The sequence below is a fragment of the Dipodomys spectabilis genome, unplaced genomic scaffold (genome assembly GCF_019054845.1).
Source record: "Dipodomys spectabilis isolate Male_0828 unplaced genomic scaffold, ASM1905484v1 ptg000067l, whole genome shotgun sequence".
NCBI classification, from domain to species: Eukaryota; Metazoa; Chordata; class Mammalia; order Rodentia; family Heteromyidae; genus Dipodomys; species Dipodomys spectabilis.
In genome coordinates this window covers 7,698,501-7,716,267 of record NW_024870744.1, presented here as the reverse complement: position 1 = coordinate 7,716,267, position 17,767 = coordinate 7,698,501, and the positions used below count along the sequence as shown (strand labels likewise).

Here is a 17,767-nt window from a genome sequence, read left to right as displayed (position 1 = left end):
GTTTATTGGAGATAGGAGTCTCAGGTTTCTTGCCCAGGTTGGCTCTGAACTGCGAACCCTCAGATCTCAGCCTCTTGAGTAGCTAGGATTACAGGCATGAGCCACTGACACCGGCTTGGTCTATACTTCTTGTTGCTGGACCCAAGTCGTTTCTCAAAGATGTGGGAAGTGCTCCTCCGCAGCTGCCGCTGCCACAGGCTTGGTTTGGCTTCCCTTCGGCCTGGCATCTCACCTGCCTTTAGCCCAGAGCTCAGTCCAGCACTATGAAGACAGGTCCCATAAAGCACCCACACCGCCACCTTGAACTTGAGCACTTTGAACCCGGTCCCGCCAGAAAGCCCCCAGTCCACACTTGCACCCCAAGGCAAAGGAAAACTCCCCCATTTATTAAGGATTTTTTTCCCTAGACAAAAGCTCATTTCATAACAGCTGCCCAGTATGATTTGTTTCCCTCCAAGACACCCGAGACACCACCAACCTGCACAGCCACTGCTTCACCGAGCTAACCCAGGAGGGTCGCCATCTCCGCCTGTCCTGCCGTAGCAGAGGCCCACCTGCACCAGCCCCTATCCTGGCCTTGATTCTAGGAGGCCAAAGGGAAGCACTTCAGTGCTCTGCCAGTGACTGGCCCACAGATGGCGCTGTGACCCCACTTCCCTTTCATTCCTTGGGTTTTGAGCAGGAATGGCTGAGGAACAGGAGAGAGAGGCAGAGCTAGGTAGCCTGGCTGGCCCTGGCTTCCTCCAAATAGTGTGAGCCCACCAGCCCCCTGCGGGTTCTGGCCCTCCCAAGGGCCATCCTCCTGTTCATGGCCATGGGAAAGAGGAGGAAGCAGAGGCCTCCCCTCCACCCCTGCTTCCCCTTCAAGAGGGCAGATGCAGAATGGGCTGGCCCCTCCCAGGTCTGGCGAAGGCACCAACCTTCTCTCTGGGGCCTCATCGGAGCCTCACTGAAGGCGAGGCCCAGGTTACCTCACCTGGGGACCCAAGCTCAGGAGAGCAGGTGGGAAAGGCACCTGGGAAGGGGCGGGCCGCTCAGGCCAGGCCAGCCCGCTCCAGGTCCTGGGGCAGCACCCGGCCCTTCTTGCGGGCCTTCTGCAGACGCCGCTCGGCGCGGGCTGCCTTTTTCTTGCGCACATTCTGCCGCCGCTTGTCCTGCCGCTGCTGCATCTTCTCCACCACCTGGGCCGAGCGCTTCTCCCACTGGCGCTGCCGCTGGGCCTTGCGCTTCTCCTTGCGCTTCAGCGCCTCCTGCAGCATCTGCTCGTTGTCCCGAATCTTCACACCCTCTGCCTTGTACAGCAGGTTGGTCCACTTCATCTTGGCCTCCAGCTCCTGGGCCTTCCCCGCATCCTGCTCCCGCAGCTCCTCCAGCTGGCCCTGCCGAGCCTGCAGGCGCTCCAGCAGCTGCCTGTAGTTCCTGCCCGTCAGCGGGGTCAGGTTCCCCTTCACCCTCTGCCGCTTCTCCCTCCTCCGCTGGGCCTTGCTGGCCGGCTCATCCTCGTTCACCTCCACCTGAGAACAGGAAATTTCCACCTAACAGGGGGCTCACAAGGGAGTGGCCCTGCCCTTCTCCCCAACCACCGTCCTGCTGCTCACCTTGTTGAAGATCAGCCCCTGCTCCTGTGGCTCCTTGCAGGCCACCTCAGGGGGCGCCTCGGAGGCTACTTCCATCTTCACAGCCTTCATCGCCTTCTCCTTGGCACGCAGCTCCTTCCGCTTCCTCTTCTTCCGCTCCCGCTCCTGCTTTCTCCGCTGCCGTTTCTCCAGAGTGGCCGCAGACAGCTCCTTGGCACTTCCCTGAGGGAAAGTGGGGGTCCACTCACTACAGCTCTTAACTTTAAGGGTCCTCACCACGTGGCATATGGCTGAGGTGGAGCGCAGGCTGGAGGCAAGTGGGGAGATCCTCTTGGAGGCCATGGGCTTCAGAAGGACGTGACCCATCACCCAAAGTGGCCCAGTGGGAAAAAGGGAACCCCAAACAAGAACGAGCCTCACTCTCAGGCCCTTCCGTGGGGCAGGGCGCTCCACGGACAGTTTCACCTTGCACCGCTACCTACCTCCTGTGTCTCAGGCACGCCTGAGTGTATCCTGCTCATGCCAGCCCCCTCCCCCGCACCCAGGCGCCAGGAAAAGGGTGCAGCTGGGTCGGGGGAGACGGCACCATGTCAGGGCTGGGCAGTTAAGCTCAAGGCACTGACCTTTAGAGGACAGACCCGGGCCCACCCAGTCCCTGTGGTGTCAGCAGATTTCCGGAGACAGCAGGCTGTGCCTCTCTGAGGGCCACAGGAGGGGCAGCCAGCAAGCCAGAAACTGTAGGAATGCCCCCCCCAGCCAGCTTCCCCCCCCCCCCCCCGCCCCAAACCAGGCCTGCACTGTGGTCCCACTGGCAGCAAGGAGGCAGAGTGGGAAGCCACTTTCCAACATGCTCTAGGGGCTCGGCAGGGCTCCCCACCTACCTGGCCCCGGGCCTCCTGCATCTTCTGGTGCAGTCGTTCCCGCAGCACCTCCAGGGCGAACACAGAGTCAGGTCCCGTGGTTTGGTCATCTGCAAAGGAGACAGTACTCAAAGGGCGCCCTCTAGCCTTTCCCTTCCCTCCACATGGCAGAGCATCTAAGCCTCAGCTGCTCTGGGTCCACTGCAGCCACTTTGCGATCTGTAGGCCAATGCAGTAGGTTCTACTCCACCTGTTCAACTTGGACTTGTGCCTTCAACTTCCTTCAAGATTGGCAACTGACTAAAATACCAGAAAATACTTCCCAGCCTGGTTCCAGTAGCTCATGCTTATAATCCTAGCTACTCAAAGTTTTAAGTTCAGAGAATTGTGGTTTGAAGCCACCCTGAACAGGAAAGTCAGTGAGACTCTTATCTTCAAGAGCAGTGGCTCAAGTGGTAGAGAACTAACCTTGAGCAAAAATGCTAAGGGAAAGTGCCTAGGTCCTGAGTTCAAGCCCAAGTACCAGCACAAAAGAAAGAAAAAGAAGAAACACCTAGAGAGAAAGGACTTCCTAGTAACTGTAACCTTCCAGATTCTCAGATACCTTGTCCCCTGCTACTCTATCATATGTAGTGGAAGCATAACACTTCCCACAGGGCCCCAGAACCCATCCAACTCCGCAGGGGCCTCACATGAACCCCGAGTGCTTCCTGATGCTTTTCCTTGTGAATGGTGGTGATCACATTTGCAACCCAGCCCCATCTTGGCCCTGGAGCCCTCACCTGCAGGAGTCCCTGGGAAGCTGGAAGCCTCCTCTTTGGGTGCTGCCTGTTTCTTGGCTGCAGAAGCAGCTGGAGACTTCTCTCTCAAGGACTTGGCCTTGTGCATGGCCTTCTGTTCCTGCTCGGGGGGTTTCTTCTGTGCTTTTTTCCTTCTCTTTTTTGGAGGCCCAGAAGCTTCTGAGCCTCGAGCCTTGCCAGCTGGAATACAAAACAACAGAGTTGCACCTCAGCTCCTGTGACATTCAGCAGGCAGGAAGATCATGCAATGGTTTTAACTCCACAAGGATGCCTCAAAACAATCAGGATGGAGAATCCACCCACCTCACCTGGAATGCAGATCATGCTTGACCTAATAATTCTGTTTGTGAGAACTGCCCTTCACAAACATGTTCATAAAGCTGAGCACTGTGGCTCACATCTGTAATCCCAGTTACTCAGAAGGCTGAGATCTTAGGAACCCAGCTTTAAGCCAGCCTAAGCAGGAAGTCCATGAAGCTCCTATCTCCAGTTAACTAGCAAAAAAACGGAACTGCGGGTGTGGCTCATAAGGTAGGGAGCCCCAGACTTGGGCAGACAAGGCTAAAGAACAGCCCCCTGGCCCTGAGTTCAAACTCCAGTACTGGCACAAAACCAAAAAACAAAAAATCCCCAAAGACGTCCGTACGGCGCTGGCGTGAAAAGCTAGGGGGTAAATGGCACTGCCACACAGGTGTTTCTGTTTGGAGGTGAAGCTGGTTACATTTTACACTGAGACCGGGGTGTGCAATGGGAATCAACGCACGGAGTCCACGCCACGGACAAGGAAGGTGGCAACGAGGTGAGAGAGGTGGCCCACCTTTTCAACCTCCCCTCCCGAGCGTGTGCCGGCCTCGTGTGCACGGCTCCCCGCCAAGGAGCCAAGCGCGCGGCCGCGCGGGCCTCGGCCGGCCCGGGCGTGAGCGAGGGCCGCGGCGGGCGCGCGCTCCCTCCCCGCCCGGGCCGCGCCGCGCCCCGGGGCCCCAGCCCGCGCGCCCCGCCTTACCCCGCTCGCGTCTCGGCCGCTCGGGGCCCGGCTGGACGCAGATCTTCCTGGCTAGGTCCTGCAGGTAGGTGTCCTTGGCGAGGAGGGAGGCCATGGCCGCGGGCGGGGCGAGGACCCCGCACCACTCACACCGCACTCTACGCGGCGCGCCGGAAGCCACGGAGTGTGCGCCGGAAGTCACTGCTGTGCAGGCGCTGCCAGCCGACCGCCGAGCGGCGCTCGATTAGTCAGGACTGGCCGCGCTGGAAAGGGCGTGCGGGGAGCACGTGGGAGACGGCGGCGACGCCCGGGGGCGCGCGGCTCCGGCCCGCGGCGGGGGGTCGGGGCGCCACGGCCCGCGGCGGCGCGGGTCTCGTGAGAAGACGCGGGGACGGAGGCCAGACCGCGTGCGGTCGCGCCGTCCGGGGAGCGGGGCCTCGGCGAAGCGGGGCTCCGGCCGTGAGGGCGGCCCCGAGCGCGCCCCGCGCCTGCCGCCCGCCCCGCGCCGCCCGCCCCGCCCCGGCCGGCCGCCCCGCCCCAGCCGGCCGCCCCGCCCCGCCCCGGCCGGCCGCCCCGCCCCGCCCCGGCCGGCCGCCCCGCCCCAGCCGGCCGCCCCGCCCCAGCCGGCCGGCCGCCCCGCCCCGCCCCGGCCGGCCGCCCCGCCCCGCCCCGGCCGGCCGCCCCGCCCCGCCCCGGCCGCCCGCCCCGCCCCGCCCCGGCCGCCCGCCCCGCCCCGCCCCGCCCCGGCCGCCCGCCCCGCCCCGCCCCGCCCGCCCCGCCCGCCCGCCCCGCCCCGCCCCGGCCGCCCGCCCCGCCCCGCCCCGGCCGCCCGCCCCGCCCCGGCCGCCCGCCCCGCCCCGCCCCGCCCCGCCCGCCCGCCCCGCCCTGGCCGGCCGCCCCGCGACGCCCGCCCCGCCCCGCCCCAGCCGGCCGCCCCTCCCCGCCACTGCCGGCCGCCCCGCGACGCCCGCCCCGCCCCTGCCGGCCGCCCCGCCCCGCCCCGCCCCGCGCCTGCCGACCCGCCCCACCCGCCCCTGCCGCCCGCCCCGCCCCGGCCCTGCCGGCCGCCCCGCCCCGCGCCTGCCGACCCGCCCCACCCGCCCGCCCCGCCCCGGCCCTGCCGGCCGCCCCGCCCCGCCCCGCCCCGCGCCTGCCGCCCCGCCCTGCCCCGGCCGGCCGGCCGCCCCGCCCCGCGCCTGCCGCCCCGCCCTGCCCCGGCCGGCCGGCCGCCCCTGCCGCCCGCCCCGCCCCGCCCGCCCCTGCCGCCCCGCGCCGCCTCCCACCGCAGGCCTCGAGAGCCTGCCCATCCTGACCGTGAGCTTCCGGGGCTGCGGCGGCTCACGCGGCCCGCGCCGGGCTAGGCAAGCCACGGGGCTCAGACAGATGGGACGGCCCTCATCTGAGGGAGGGTGCGGGCGTCTCCAGCAGGGCGCGTCCGGGCCGGTGTTCTCGGCGCACACCGCCAGCCACCGGTCCCTTCAGTACCGTGGCGTCAGCGGTGCGGGAGACCGCGCTCCCCGAGGAGGGAGGAGGAGGAAGGGGGGCCGCGCTGGGTTCAGGGAGAAACCGCTCACTTTGGAGTGCGAAGGATGGCACTGGCCAAGCAGATAATAATACACGGTGAGACACGCTTTTATTGTTCAGATGCTTTTTAAAGCTTCATGGCACATTCCTTCTGGTCTTGTACTGTCGGCATCTTATCAGTGGGAACTCGTGAAAAGTGACCGTCCTTTGGCCCCCAAGAAACCAGATCAGAGCCATGCCCCTGGCTCCCAGATGTCCCTTCCCTTCTGCTTGGCTTTGAAGGTCTAGAGCCCCTTAGTGGTGGTGTGTGGATCTCCTCGAGGAATGAGGATAGAGCCTGTGGAGGGATGGCACCGGGGTGGGGGGTACAGACTCCAGTGGCAGCAGTTGTGGAGAACCTCACTCTATCCCCAGAGCACTGGGGTTTCGGTGAGTCTGAGCCTACCCCCAAGAAGCAGTAGTTCTGACTTCCTGAGGTTCGAACCCTGGTTCTGCCACTTCGGGCCCAGCTTTGGGCCTGAGCATGACTCCTCCCCAAGTGCACACCTAACACTGACTCAGGGTGGCAGTGAGAACATACAGGTGCCCAGGCACGGGATGTTCAATCGTGGCAGGTAGTTCACTCACCAAATGCTAAGGACTTACTAGGCACTGGCCTGAACCCCAGGTTGTGCCAGCAGAGCCAGTCTTCACTTAGGAGCCACTGGCACTGAGGGTGGTTCTAGACTGACTAGGAATGAAGAAGAAAGAGGAGCGATGGGAAAGGGTAGTTGTTTTTTTGTTTGTTTTTTTGTCAGTTATAGGTCTTGAACTCAGGGCCTGGGCCTGTCTGAGCTTTTTGCTCAAGGCTAACATTCTACTACTTTAAACCACAGCACCACTTCCAATTTTCTAGTGGTTCACTGGAGATAAGAGTCTCACAGGCTTTCCTGCCCAGACCAGCTTTGAACCACAATCCTCAGATCTCAGCCTCCTGAGTAGCTAGGATTACAAGTCTGAGCCACAGGTGCCTGGCAAGGGTAGTATTTTTTTTTTTTAATCAAAGTCTCATCACAAAAGTAGAACAAGCATGGTGGCATTGGTCAGGAGGCCCCAGCCGCTGCCATGGGAGCCACCCACTTTCCACATGCCTGCCAGGGTGGTCATTTGTGCCTTCAGCAAGAGGCAGTAGCCCTGGCCATCATGAGAATGGACTTAGCCAACTGTTGACTGTGCCCACTGTAAACAGTCTTCTTCAAATAGCATGAAGCTCAACAGGACATACTTCCTTCCACCCAGTAACCTGAGAGATAGAGGCTAGAGATAACGGGCCGTCTTGAAATGGGTCTAACAACTGTCCTTAACTGTGCTAGGGACGAAGCCTGGTCAACTTCCTAAGGCCACAGCAGCTCCTGGGCTCTGGGGAGTCCAGCGGGTCCAAGGCTGGCACAAGCTAGCTTGTGGTGGGCAGGCTCAAGAAGGAGCCCAGGATTTCGCTCCTGCTCCTGGGGGAGGGCAGCCTTGGAGGCTCAGGTGTGCTCTGTGGGGCCAGGGCCACCGGCATGGGAGTGGGAGGGGGCTGCAGCCGGCAGCGAGCCAGGGCCGGGCTCCGGGGACGCCAGAAGAGGGGCTGGGAGGCCATCAGCAGAGTCGGTGTCGAGGTCCAGCCTCCAGTAAGCTTCACATAGAGGCAGGTCATTAGCTTCGCAAAGACTGGAGCTTTTCCACCACCAGAAACCCCGGGAGGGACAGGAGCAGACAGAGGGAAGCAGGGAGGGGAAAGCAAGACGGAAGCAGAGTTAAGAAACCACAACCACCACCCTGGCCTGCCGCCCCTTCCTCTCCTCCGCGCCAGGCCTCTCAGGCACTCCTGGCTATGGGAGGGGCCGTAGGGGCCGCCCTGTCACAGGCTAGGTGACCCTGGCAAGTCCTCCCCAAGGACCAAGCTGGTGTTCTTGCTGGATTGCCACTCGGGCCTCTCCAAGTCCCTGAGGGCCCTGCTTGCCCTGCCCCAGCCCAGGGACTCTCCCCTCACCAGCTGAGGTGCCCATGAACCTTTGCAAAGCTCACCCCCACACCCATGGCAGAAACCCTGCCCTACTGCTGGGTCTGTCCCTGTGTGGGGACCCAGGCCCTGGCACCTCCCAGCACCGCTGCTCAGGTTCTGTGACACCCCCACACTCCCCTGGGGCTTCCTATGGAGGGCCTGAGAGGCAGGATGCAGGAGCGCAGATCATCCTGGCAGGCAGAGCCGGGTCATTCCCCGGGTCTAATCACCTCCCCCTCGCCTGCTCCGTGTGTTCATTCTCAGCATCACCCGAACACAGGAGAATGGAAAGAAGAGGCAGAGGCAGAAAGAGAAGCAGTGAGTGGACAGTGCAGGCAGGGAGGCGTGGACCAAACCAGCCAGCTCTGGTGGGAAGAGCCCTGAAGGCTTAAGGGCGTCCACAGGCAAAAGGGGCAGCTGCTTCCCCACAGGAGCTGTGGGGGAGGAGGCTGGGGTAGATGGAACACAGACTGGTCCCCCTCTAGAGGAAGAGAGAGACCAAATGGGGGGAGACTGCTGCTGGGGCCTATGGGTTCCCATCCCAGCTCTGCTGCATGACCTCAGGACTGTCCTCAACTCCCTGTGGCCTTCAGCCCCATAAGGCAAGGGTCCCCTGGCGTGCAGGAGATGCTGCACTCAACTGATGCATTTCCAGGTACCAATGACAGCCCCAGAATCCCAAGAAACATCTAGAACTGCTCTCTCTAGCTGGGCAACGATTCTAAATCCAGGGCAAGAAAGCAAAGCCCCAGACCACAGACCATGCTGAATGTCTGTGGCCTCCTGGTGTGGCCTAGGTCTAACAGAAAGGAAAACTTTCCATCTACCATGAGAAGGGAAGGGTCTGTCCAGCAGGGGGCACAAAAGGGACAAATTGGCAACTGACACACTGAATGTGTATGTTAGAAGCTAGTGGGGTAGGGTGGAAGGCCTCAGGTCTCCAGCCTCTGTTTCCCAGGTAAATTATGTGGGAGGGATTTCCAGGCCCCTCTGGCTCAGTCTCAGGATTCTAAGTGGCCCTGTGAGAGCTGCAATGACAGGTCCTGCTCTGTGGCACCCAGTGCCAGCACAGAGCTGACCTGACAGCAACATCCAGACACCCTATTTCCTCCCTCCAGGGCCGCCCCCATCCACAGCGTGGGGTTCAGCCTCATGTACACGGCATTGCCTCCCTGGGCAAGCAGTGGTATCCTAGAAAGGGGCATGGCTTGGGCTGGACCGCCTGGGTATGGATTCAAGATCCAGAATCAAGGCCCAGAAAGTTCTGCCCAGAGGAGGGCTCCCCTGTCTTGGAGGACACCGTTCTCCAGACACCGCCTCCTCCATACCAGACGTCCTATGATTTCCATCCCTCTGCATGGAGGGAAAGGCTCAGGCCTGATGGTGGCTGTGAACTGTCTGTCCATCAAATGCTCTGGCCAGGGGCTCTGCTCTGGAGCCCAGGAATCGGCATCAGCTTTGCTGCCAAGACCAGGAAGGGTGTGAGGAACGGAAGCCCCTTCCAGGCCTGGACAGCCCAACCTGCTGGCCAGGCGCAGGCAGGCAGGGGGGCCAGCCTATTTGTACCTGGACGAGTAGTACTCCTCCTCTAGCTCATACAGGTCGATGGAGACCTCATCGCGCAGGGCGACAAGCTTGCGGTCGCACTCCTCCTGCAGGGCACGCAGCTGCTGGCTGCGCTGGTCGATGGCCTCGTTCACTGATGGGAAGTCATTGAGGATCAGGAACTGCTTGAGATCAGACACCAGCTTCATCAGGGACTCGCCAGCTCGGACCTGCAGCCATCAAAGCCAGGGCAGGCCGAAGATGAGTGGGGAGGGAGGAGACAGTGGCCTTCTCCACGCTGCTGGAGATAGGCTGGCAGCAACGCTCTGGGAGCCTCAGTTTCCTGGTCTACAAAATGGGAACACAAACCTGCATGGGGCCATTTGCAAGGATGAGGGGAGGGCACTAGCCAGAAGCTGAGAAGGCAGCTCCCACCCTGCCTCACCATGCAGGTGCAGCTCCCGCCCTGCCTCACCATGCAGGTGCAGATCCAGTGCAGCTCCCGCCCTGCCTCACCATGCAGGTGCAGCTCCCGCCCTGCCTCACCATGCAGGTGCAGCTCCCGCCCTGCCTCACCATGCAGGTGGAACCAACTTTTTTTTTTTTTTTTTTTGCCAGTACTGGGGCTTGAACCCAGGGCCTGGGCTCTGTCCCTGAGCTTCTTTTTTTGCTTAAGGCTAGTATTCTATCACTTGAGCCACAGCATCACTTCTGGCCTTTTCTGTTTAAATGGTACTGAGGAATTGAACCCAGGGCTTCATGCATACTAGGCAAGCATTCTACCACTAAGCCACATTCCCAGTCCCTAAACTTGTTTATTAATAAGCTTGCTCCAGAGCTCTCCAGCCTCTGGTTTTCACACTGGCGGGCCTGGAGCGCCAATCACAGGGGTCAGTGGGCACACATCTGTACATTCAGCACAACCTCCATAGAAAATACGGTGCTCACTCGTCTCCATGGCTGTGGCTTGGGGCCTTTTCCCTTACATCTGTGAGTACACATCTGGCTGCCTGGGGTTCTCTTGTGACAGTAGCAGGGTTCACACCACACATACAGTTCATTCAGCAATTCCCCTTTTCATGCATGACTCTTAGGGGACCTGGGAATCAGCAGGTAGGCTGCCTTCTTCTGACCACTGCACAGCTTCAGACTGTCCTGGGCCAGCTCTCGGCCTGGCCGCCTTGGGGATGTTATCCTGAGAAGTGGTCTCCCCTCACCTCTCTTCCTTTACTGCTCACAGGAGGGTGAGGCAGGCAGAGGACCTGTGTGCCAACCACAAAACCCCAGTGGGGAGCCTCCCCCCTCCCCCCCAACCCCAGTAACTTACGATGTTGGCTGCTCGCACATGCATCTCGTAATTATCCTGTTCACCCTGAGTGGCTCTTGACACCTGTGTCTCATCCTCAATCTGGGAGCAAACAAGAAGCCTACAGTCAGCCCAGCGCCCCACCCCTCCCAGTCAAGAGTTCCCACCCCTGCTCCGGCCTGGCTCACAGGAACAACCAGCTGCCCAGCACACTTGTACCTCCACAACCAATCTTGCCTTCTGTGGACCCAGTGCCTGCACACCCAACTGCAAGGTCCAGTCCCACGCTCTCTTGCTCTGTTCAAGGGGCTCCTTCTCCAGGACGAGGGAGAAGCTGCCCTGCGGACTGCTGTCTGATTGTGCTAGGTGGAGGGACAGGGCCTCGGCTTGGCCAACTTTTTTTTTTCTTTTCTTTTTTTGGTTGGTCGTGGGGCTTGAACTCTGGGCTTGGGCACTGTCCCTGTGCTCTTCAGCTCAAGGCTAGCGCTCTACTGCTTCAGCCACAGCACCACTTCCAGTTTTCTAGTGGTTTGTCTTGGAGATAAGAGTCTCATGGACTTTCCTGCTTGGGCTGGCTTTGAACCGAGATCCTCAGATGTCAGCCTCCTGAGTAGCTAGGATTAACAGGCGTGAGCCACCAGCGCCCGGCTTGGCCAATTTTTAGAGTGTGGCACCATCTGGCAGGGACTAAGACACTAAGTTTAGCTGAATGAACAAGATAATGTGCTTTTTTGGAGGTCCTGGGATTTGAACTCAGGGCTTATACTTGCTAGGCAAGTGTTCTTCCATGTGAACTACCCCCCCCCAGCTCTTGTTTGCTTTTGTTACTTTTTAATAGGGTCTCACTTATTATTACTTTCTTGTTGGTGGTGGTGGTGGTGGGGCCTGAACTCTGGGCCTGGGCACTGTCCCTCAGCTCTTCAGCTTAAGGCTAGCGCTCTACCACTTGAGCCACAGCGCCACTTCTGGCTTTTTCTGCTTATGTGGTGCTAAGGAATCGAACCCAGGGCCTCATGCATGCAAGGCAAGCACTCTACCACTGAGCCACCTTCCCAGCCCAGGGTCTCACTTCTTACCAAGGCTAGTCCCGATCAAGATTCTCCTACCTGTACCTCCTGAATAGCTGGGAAACAGTGTGTGTGTGTGTGTGTGTGTGTGTGTGTGTGTGTGTGTGTGTGTGTGTGTGTGTGTGTGTGTGTGTGTGTGTGTGTGTGTGTGTGTGTACACTCCTCCTGAATAGCTGGGAAACAGGGTGTGTGTGTGTATACATATATATATATGTATGTGTGTATACATATATATGTATGTATATATATATGTACATATATATATGTATACACACACACATGCCAATGCACCCAGTGTTGTTTTGTTTTTAATTAGATGACATGAGGTCTCATGAACTTTTTGCCTTGGCTGGCCTAGAAACACAATCCTCCCATTCTTGGTCTTCTGAGTGTGAGACCTTTCCCCCACCCCCTGATTCTACCACTGGAGCCACAGCTCCACTTCCAGCTTTTTAGTGGCTAATTGGAGATAAGAGTCTTATGGACTCTCCTGCCTAAGCTGGCTTTGAACTGCAACCCTCAGATCTAGCCTCCTGAATAGCTGGGATTACAGGTGTGAGCCACCAGCACCAGGCAATAAGATCACTTAAGTCTTTTTGAACAGTCCTTTCCTAATCCCTCCTGGGCGCTAGGCACTCACTATTGGCTAGTCATCATCCTCTCAAGAATGATGGGATCGCTGGGCGCTCATGACTGTCAGCTACTCAGGAGGCTGAGATCTGAGGATCACCGTTCAAAGCCAGCTCGGGCAGAGCAGGAAAGTCCCGTGAGACTCTTATCTCCAATAAACCACCTAGAAAACCAGAATTGGTGCAGTAGCTCAAGCGGTGGAGCGCTAACCTCTAACCTTGAACTGAAGAACTGAGGGACAGCGCCCAGGCCCAGAATTCAAGCCCCAAAACAAAAACAAACAAACAAAAGATGGGCTTCTTCTCAGAGAAGCCTGAATTGCTGCCCCTAGATTACAGATGGGCCACTAAAGGGTGAGATAGACCTCAGAGGACTGGAGATGTCTTACGCTCCTTCAGTGGGTAATAGGCAGACCTCCTGGATTTAAATCTTGACTCTGCCCGTTATTAGCAGAGTGATTGTGGGCAAGTTTCCGCTGAATGTGGAGTGGCGATGGTACAAGGTTCTTGGGAAGATTAAACAGCACAAACAGCTCTTACAATGTGGTCTGACTGGCAGCAAACGCTAGATTTAGGCTAGCTCTTATCATTACTATTACTGGCCAGCCAGGCTTGACAAGTCTGAGGTGGTCAAGCTGCAGGAGGCTCCTATTTGGGCTGCAGCAGTCAGAGAGAGGGCTTGCCCAGATGCGACTAAGTCTTGACCACTGCCTGCCTACAGGGCTCTCCCCAACCTGCTCCTTAGCCCATTTCTCCCTTGTTTCTCTCCCGTTCACACTTGGAATATCTACAAGGAATGGGCCACTTCCTCAGTGCCAGGCCCTAGGATACCTGCTATGTATGGGCAAACTCACGTCATCACAAGGGCCTATGACACAGAGAAACTGAGACACTGAGGCGCGAAGTCTCCACAACCCCGGGCCAATAGTAAGTGCTGGACTTGGAGCTGTGGCAATCGGGCCCGAGTCTCGAGTTTGTCACTTTGGGCTCACGTCTTGATCTGCTGACCTGTCTGTTCCTGTTGACACTCTGCCACCCTCTCTGCCAAGCGTCTCCAACCGAGACGAGGCCCGCCGCCGCTACCAGAGGGGTGGGCGTCAGCACCCGCCCTCGCGGCGGTCTTTGGGGCCCACCCACCTTGGCGGTCTTGATGATCTCGGTGAAGTTGTCCATGATGGACTTGATGTCATCCTTGAGCCGCTTGTTGTAGGACTGCAGCAGCGTCTCCTTGCTCTGGGGCAGGGCTCTCTGCTGGGCCATGGCGGGCCCGGGGCCGCGGGCAGGCGGGGGCGCCGGGCGCAGGGCGGGGCTGGGTGTGAGCGGACGGCGTCAGCCGCCGGCCGGCCCGCCACCCCCGGATCGCGGCGCGGCCGCCTCCGCCTGCCTGGGGCTCCCCGACCAGGCCCGGGCCGCGCCGCACCCCGGGTGTCCGCAGGCGGTGCCTTGGCCGCGGGTCCGACCGCGCGTCCCCAAGGCCCCGAGCTCGACGCGGCCCGGCTAGCCCCAGTCTCAGCCCCGCGCTCCCGGGCGGCCGGGCTCGGACCAGACGCAGGGGCTAGCGAAAGAGCGTATCCCCCCGCTACCGGGAGCCGGGACGCCCCGGGCCCGCGCTTACCCGCACGGCTCCGCGGATCCTCCGGGAGGCCCGCGTCCTGGAGGCGGCTCCCCGCCGCGAGGCGCCGCCCCAAGCCCGGCACGCAATCGTCCTGTCGCTTTAAATCCGAAATCCCGCGCCGGCGCCAGCTCTCGCGATCGCCGAGGGGGTTACAAATTACCCACAATTCCCTTCCCTTTCTCTCTCCAGCCACCCAAGATGGTGAGTGGCGTCCGACGGTGCCGGGGCCGCGTTGGGGCCGCATCCGCTGACATCCTCCTTCGGGGGAGCTCTTGCGGGGTCCTCGGCGACACCCCGCGCCGGGAGCGCCCCGCGGGGCCTGGCCCTGGAGGCGGCGGGCCGGAGGCGGCGGCGCCTCGGTGCGGGAGGGGTCGGCGCGCGGTGCCGCCGTGCGGGACTCGGGTGGCCGGCGAGGCCGGAGGCGGCGGCGCCTCGGTGCGGGAGGGATCGGAGCGCGGTGCCGCCGTGCGGGACTCGGGCGGCCGGCGAGGCCGGAGGCGGCGGCCCCGCGCCCGGAGGGCGGGCAGCGCGCCCGGGACTGGAGCCGGCCCCGGCCCGCGAGCCGCGCCGGCCGAACTCCTCTTCGCGCTGCCCTTGGAGGGGAACGCGCGGGAAGGGCGAGGTGTAACTGGTTTTCTTTTCTGCCCAGCCGAAAGGAAAGAAGGCCAAGGGGAAGAAGGTGGCCCCGGCCCCTGCTGTCGTGAAGAAGCAGGAGGCCAAGAAGGTGGTAAATCCGCTGTTTGAAAAAAGGCCCAAGAACTTTGGCATTGGTGAGTGGCAAGGGGAGGGGTGAAGATGGGTTTTAGGGAGCTTGTGTCCTGACGTGCTGGGATTCCTGGAGAGCGGACTCGGTTCTGGCGGCACGGTACTCTGCCAGGTGTCGTGTTGGGGCTCGTGGGGGGGGGGGGCGCGGCCTGTGGGAGCCAGCATGACCTCCTGCTGAAGAGGGAAGGAACTGCTGTCGCCCTTGCTCGCTGGCATTGTTGTGTGCAGATGATGTAAAAGGATATTTGCTATCGGAAAGATAGTGATGACACTTGAAACCACCAAGATCGCTGATGCACCAACACCCTCTGAGTGCCTTTAAAAAACGTGACTTGACATTGAGCCCCACTCACAGAGTTCTCATCTCAGGACAGGACATCCAGCCCAAAAGGGACCTCACCCGTTTTGTCAAATGGCCCCGCTACATCCGGCTGCAGCGGCAAAGGGCGATCCTCTACAAGCGGCTGAAAGTGCCTCCTGCAATTAACCAGTTTACCCAAGCCTTGGATCGCCAGACAGGTGAGGTTCTTGGTGGGTACCAAGCCTAGTCTTCAGTGAATGAGGCTGGAAAAGGTGATGTAACTGGGCACTGATGGCTCACGCCTGTCATCCTAGCTGCTCAGGAGGCTGAGATCTGAGGATCACGGTTCAAAGCCAGCCCGGGCAGGAAAAGCTGTGAGACTTTTATCTCCAGTAAACTCAGAAAACTGGCAGTGATGCTGTGGCTCAAGTGGTAGACTGCTAGCCTTGAGCTGAAGAGCTGAGGGACAGGGCCCAGGCCCAGGGTTCAAGCCACATAATGGACCAAAAAAAAGTGGTATGCATTTCTACCATTTGAGCCACAGTCCTCAGTTTCTTCATGAGTAGGTAGGATTACATGTGAGTCACTAGTACCCAGCAGCCTTGGTTTGATTGATAGCTGCCATTCTTGTAATAGAGCAGGATGGATGTAGTGTTTATTTTTTATTTTTGCCAGTCCTGAGGCTTGAACTTGGCCTGGACACTCCCTGAACTTTTGCTCAAGGCTAGCACACTATCACTTGAACTACAGTGCTCTATTTGGCTTTTCTGTTCATGTGGTACTGAGGATTGAACCCAAGGCTTCATGCATGCTAGGCAAGCAGTCTACCACTTTCCTGGCCCTTAGTGTTTAATTATCATAGAGTAGCCATTTAAACCACAGGTGGGCTTGACATGAATATACCTGAGTCCAGGTGTGACCATGTCTCAAGCCCAAGCCCTCCCAAGAAGCCTAACTGTAGAATGTTTACACAGCTACACAGCTACTTAAGCTCGCCCACAAGTACAGGCCAGAGACAAAACAGGAGAAGAAGCAGAGACTGTTGGCCCGAGCTGAGAAGAAAGCTGCTGGCAAAGGAGATGTCCCCACTAAGAGACCTCCAGTCCTTCGAGCAGGTCGGTGGTGCCCTCCCTGTGGGGTGAGTGGTCGAGGCTGTGCGATGATGTATGAATTTCTTCACCTGAGGTCCTCATGGAGAGTGAAATTCGAGCTTTTTAACACTGAGTCACAGCTGTGCATGGCGGCTTGCTGTTTCCAAGCTGCCTGAGCACTGAGTGTGGTTGTGTTCCAGGGGTTAACACTGTTACTACCTTGGTGGAGAACAAGAAGGCCCAGCTCGTGGTGATTGCGCATGATGTGGACCCCATCGAGGTGGGTCTGCATGTTCTTCAACTCTGATGGCAGGGCTCTCTGGGACTGAAAGGGGTTTGAGATCAGCATTAACTAGGGATCCAATTTGTGTGGCTCTTGCTATGATGTGAACCTCTGACTGAACTAAATTTTGATGTGCCAAAATCCATGAGCTTTTTAACCCTGAGCAATTGCCAGCAAGCTGGCCCATGAGATGCTGTTGTGGGTGAGGACAGACACTTCAACAGCTGATGCTTTCTTCCAGCTGGTGGTATTCCTGCCTGCCCTGTGCCGCAAGATGGGTGTTCCTTACTGCATCATTAAGGGGAAGGCCAGGCTGGGGCGCCTCGTCCACAGGAAAACATGCACCACCGTTGCCTTCACTCAGGTTAACTCGTAAGTAGTGTGTGGACTGGCCCCAGATTCCCTCAGTCCATTCAATTCATGCCTTGGACCTTCACACCCACTGGAGGAACCTTTGCCAATGATGGTTAAGAATTTCTTCACCTGAATAAATCATGTGGCCATACTGTATCTGAGGCAAATAAAAAGCCTGGTAGCTACAAAGTGAAGTTGTTTCTGCTTTCTCAAACAACATACTATACTGAACCTCTATCCCGCCCCCTCTTTTTTTTAAGGGAAGACAAGGGATCTCTGGCGAAGCTGGTGGAGGCTATCAGGACCAATTACAATGACAGATATGATGAGGTAAGGAACTTTGCAGATCAAGCTTGTTTCTTTTTTCTTTTTTTTTTTTTTTTTTTTTGTTCGGTCGGGGGGCCTGAACTCGGCCTGGGCGCTGTCCCTCAGCTCTTTTGCTCAAGGCTAGCGCTCTACCACTTGAGCCACAGCACCACTTCCGGCTTTTTTCATTTTGGTTATGTGGTACTGAGGAATCGAACCCAGAGCTTCATGCATGCAAGGCAAGCGCTCTACCACTGAGCCACCTTCCCAGTCCCGATCAACCTTGTTTCTAAGGGGCTCTGAAGAGTTCTATTTGGCGTATCAGGAGGCAGGCCAGGCTGACTGTCTCTTCTCATTTCAGATCCGCCGTCACTGGGGAGGCAATGTCCTGGGTCCAAAATCTGTGGCTAGAATTGCCAAGCTGGAAAAGGCAAAGGCTAAGGAGCTGGCCACGAAGCTGGGCTAAGTGTGCAATGTTGATTTCTCTGTACATGAAAATAATAAAACTGTCCTTCCTCCAGTGTGTGGGCATTCTGAGTTAAAGTCATGGGGGTGACAAGCACTACGACTACACCCCGTAAATGTAGCACTCTAAGAGCTCCCGTACCTCTCCATTAAGGGCATTTGTCATTTTGTCTGCAGGGGTCCACTCAGTTTACACACCCAGGTCTTCCTGGGCTATGACCCCTTCCTCTTCAAACCCCTATCTCCTTACTGGTCAGGAATATGTTTGAGT

General features: G+C 58.9%; 3 protein-coding genes and 4 non-coding genes across 8 annotated transcripts; 5 read left to right on the top strand and 2 right to left on the bottom strand.

Annotated features, from left to right (window-relative positions):
• Nucleotides 1-364: 364 nt before the first annotated feature.
• Surf6 (surfeit 6) lies at nt 365-4,386 on the bottom strand. The gene is made up of 5 exons (XM_042681246.1): nt 4,241-4,386; nt 3,220-3,417; nt 2,459-2,547; nt 1,599-1,799; nt 365-1,514 (listed from the first exon to the last, which is right to left on the bottom strand). Exons 1-5 carry the CDS (start codon nt 4,332-4,334, stop codon nt 1,035-1,037), a joined length of 1,062 nt encoding a protein of 353 aa, XP_042537180.1. The 5' UTR covers nt 4,335-4,386; the 3' UTR covers nt 365-1,034.
• A 2,331-nt stretch (nt 4,387-6,717) lies between these two features.
• Nucleotides 6,718-13,633, bottom strand: Med22 (mediator complex subunit 22). 2 transcript variants are annotated; one of them, XM_042681056.1, is made up of 4 exons: nt 13,454-13,633; nt 10,642-10,722; nt 9,336-9,544; nt 6,718-7,441 (listed from the first exon to the last, which is right to left on the bottom strand). In XM_042681056.1, exons 1-4 carry the CDS (start codon nt 13,574-13,576, stop codon nt 7,252-7,254), a joined length of 603 nt encoding a protein of 200 aa, XP_042536990.1. In that variant the 5' UTR covers nt 13,577-13,633; the 3' UTR covers nt 6,718-7,251. The 2 variants fall into 2 exon arrangements, with proteins under 2 accessions (XP_042536990.1, XP_042536989.1); XM_042681055.1 differs by having other exon boundaries at nt 7,341-9,230.
• A 426-nt stretch (nt 13,634-14,059) lies between these two features.
• Nucleotides 14,060-17,554, top strand: Rpl7a (ribosomal protein L7a). Its single transcript, XM_042681052.1, has 8 exons — nt 14,060-14,132; nt 14,581-14,701; nt 15,066-15,215; nt 15,972-16,112; nt 16,289-16,368; nt 16,613-16,743; nt 16,986-17,055; nt 17,393-17,554. Exons 1-8 carry the CDS (start codon nt 14,130-14,132, stop codon nt 17,495-17,497), a joined length of 801 nt encoding a protein of 266 aa, XP_042536986.1. The 5' UTR covers nt 14,060-14,129; the 3' UTR covers nt 17,498-17,554.
• On the top strand, nt 14,920-14,994 carry LOC122109083. The gene has a single exon (XR_006147660.1). It is a non-coding gene; the product is annotated as a small nucleolar RNA SNORD24 (small nucleolar RNA).
• Nucleotides 16,152-16,227, top strand: LOC122109094. The gene has a single exon (XR_006147671.1). It is a non-coding gene; the product is annotated as a small nucleolar RNA SNORD36 (small nucleolar RNA).
• On the top strand, nt 16,465-16,539 carry LOC122109095. The gene has a single exon (XR_006147672.1). It is a non-coding gene; the product is annotated as a small nucleolar RNA SNORD36 (small nucleolar RNA).
• LOC122109082 lies at nt 16,826-16,892 on the top strand. The gene has a single exon (XR_006147659.1). It is a non-coding gene; the product is annotated as a small nucleolar RNA SNORD36 (small nucleolar RNA).
• Nucleotides 17,555-17,767: the final 213 nt, after the last annotated feature.